The sequence below is a fragment of the Eriocheir sinensis genome, unplaced genomic scaffold, assembly GCF_024679095.1.
Source record: "Eriocheir sinensis breed Jianghai 21 unplaced genomic scaffold, ASM2467909v1 Scaffold147, whole genome shotgun sequence".
Taxonomy (NCBI): domain Eukaryota; kingdom Metazoa; phylum Arthropoda; class Malacostraca; order Decapoda; family Varunidae; genus Eriocheir; species Eriocheir sinensis.
This window is the reverse complement of record NW_026110817.1, coordinates 447,227-449,851: the sequence shown is the minus strand read 5'-3', so window position 1 is coordinate 449,851 and position 2,625 is coordinate 447,227. Positions and strand designations below refer to the sequence as shown.

The 2,625-nt window shown below is 36.0% G+C and overlaps 1 protein-coding gene across 1 annotated transcript in view; it reads right to left on the bottom strand.

The window, feature by feature from the left end:
* Positions 1-847: 847 nt before the first annotated feature.
* The window catches only part of LOC126990161 (serine/threonine-protein kinase 11-interacting protein-like), a 48,698-nt gene continuing 46,920 nt past the window's right edge, over positions 848-2,625 (bottom strand). The window contains 2 exon segments of the mRNA XM_050848713.1: positions 848-2,060; positions 2,398-2,561. Of these exon segments, the coding sequence (XP_050704670.1) occupies positions 1,866-2,060; positions 2,398-2,561 (359 nt within the window). The 3' untranslated portion in view covers positions 848-1,865.

Here is a 2,625-nt window from a genome sequence, read left to right as displayed (position 1 = left end):
CTATCAACTATTACCAATTTTTCCACACTCAAATATATATATAAAAAATAAAAACTATTACAAATGTGCCCCCTTAAAGAAGCAGTATTACCAACCCCTACCCCCAAAAATAAAATCAGTATTGCCAACTATCAACTCCCATCCAAAATAACTATTACCAATTTATCCCCACTCAAAAAAATACATAAAAAAAAACAGTATTACAAATTTACCCCCTTAAAGAAACAGTATTACCAACCCCTACCTACCCCAAAAATAAAATCAGTATTGCCAACCCACACCCCCCACCCATAAACGATAGTATAGTCTATTCACCAAACCTGGGCACTAAACCGTTAATCGTTAATTAACGAAGTTAACATTTTTGTTTACGATTTAACTTTTAAGTTAACTTTGGAAATCATTATCAGACTTATTAACTTCTGTTACATTTAACTTTTGTTAACTCAAGTCCGCTAACCCCAAAAAATCATAGAAAACGGTAAACGTTTAAAAGTTTCTATTATTTTCAGATTTTAAATATAGATGTAGAGCCTTAGCATATTTAATAATGTATGCATCATTCTTTCAACCCCAATATAAAGCCACTTATAATTATAAATAACTTTTCAATCAAACTTTGAATTGCGAGTTCAAAATGATATTTTATGTATTCGATATTTAAGCAATTATTTTCTATTAATAGATCATATAAAGTTTCCTTAATAAACAAATAAGATATTGCACCATAGCACGCAAAGCAACGCTATATATAAAAGGTATTGCACCATAGCACTCAACGCAACGGCAACATGCATCTCATGGACAAAATGGAGAACGAGAAGAAGAGGAAAAATCAAATTATGTATATATCTTGTTTTTTATTATTTTTTTTTTCTTTTGGCCACTTTATCAATAAAAAAAAATTAGTTTATTACTAATATTGTTTCATTTAATTTTTTTTTACCCTTTTCTGGCTCTAAAAGCCTTTAAAAACTTAAAAAAGATCCAAAACTATGAAATCAGCCTTTTTTTTTAACTCTAAAGCAAAAAAACTGTAGCTTTGGGGTTCTACAGCCCTTAAAAACACCCAAAAAGTCTGATTTTATAGTTTTGGCACTTTTTAAAGGCATTTTTAGGTGGTTTTAGAGCAAGAACTGATTTTTTGTTTTTTTCTATAATAAAAATTAATGTTAATGATTTATCGATAACTTCCATTACATTTTTTAAAGAATTAACTGATTAACGGTCATCAAAGTTAATTTTTTGGTTAATGGATTTACAGTTAACAGAGTTGACTTTTTGATTAACGGTGCCCACCTGTACTATTCACTCTAACTGAGAAATTAAGCCCCTCCTCCTTCTCCACCAAGTATCTATGATTGGCTAATCCACAACCACAATAATAGATGGCGCCACTATAAACACTTGTCTGCACCATGCCGGTCTACTGGTGCAATAGGCCAGGACATAAATAATAATAATAATAATAATAATAATAATAATAATAATAATAATAATAATAATAATAATAATAATAATAATAATAATAATAATAATAAAAATAATAATAATAAAAATAACAATAAACAAATAAATAAATAAAAGAAAGGCCACGCCCCCTATCCAACTAAGGCTGCCTGCGATTGGTCGATGCTAGGAAAGGCTGAATCTCACTGGTAAATGATTTCCTGTCATGAGTGTTGCCTATTTGCTGGGTTAATGTGAATAGTCTATAAGGACTCACAGCAAAAAATAAATACATAAATAAAAAAATAAAAATTACCTATCCCTCACATAACCCCCCCCCCCTCCCCCCCCCCCCCTTCCCCCTTCACACCCATCACATATATTGCACACCCACACACAAAACAAACACATACACATCAACCACTAGTGACCTCCTGAGTATGTCGAGTCACTTGCAGGTCAACGGCGAAGATGTCAGACCAGGGAGCGCGCACAGCCTCGATGATCTGGTAACACACGAGGGGCGTGGCCACGTGCAGGTGCCAGTTTGTCTCCAGCTGACTCAACTCATCCAGGTAGTGTATGGAGAGGTGGTGGGGGGTGTGCACCTCCTGGGGGGATAGGGAGGGGGTTTGTGGTAGTAGTAATAGTAGTAGTAGTAGCTCATACCAGTTAACCCCTTGACTGTGGATTTCCTAGCAGAAGACATCACCAAGCTACAAGAGTGGAGCAAAAAGTGGCTGCTCAAATTCAATAAAGAAAAATGTAAAGTCCTGCACCTTGGGAGGGGAAATCCAGCACACCAATACCACATGGAAACATGCCACTATCCACCACAGAGGCAGAGAAAGACCTGGGACTATATGCTATCAGGCTACCAGTGAAAGCCAAATCCGCGCCAATCGCAGCGGATGGGTTAATGATAATGACAATAATAATAATACTCACAATAGCCGTAACATTGTGAATCTTCTGAGCGGCTGTGGTAGTCAATTTCGTAGAGGCAGCAGCAGTAGCAGGAGTGGAGGGCATGTACCAGGTAAGGTCCGCCAGGTAGAGAATCAGATCCTTCTCGTTAATCAGCAGGTACTGGCTCTCACTGCAACCTCCACCTGTAGGAGAGGTAATAGTAATAGTAGTAGTAGTAGTAGTAGTAGTAGTAGTAGTAGTAGTAGT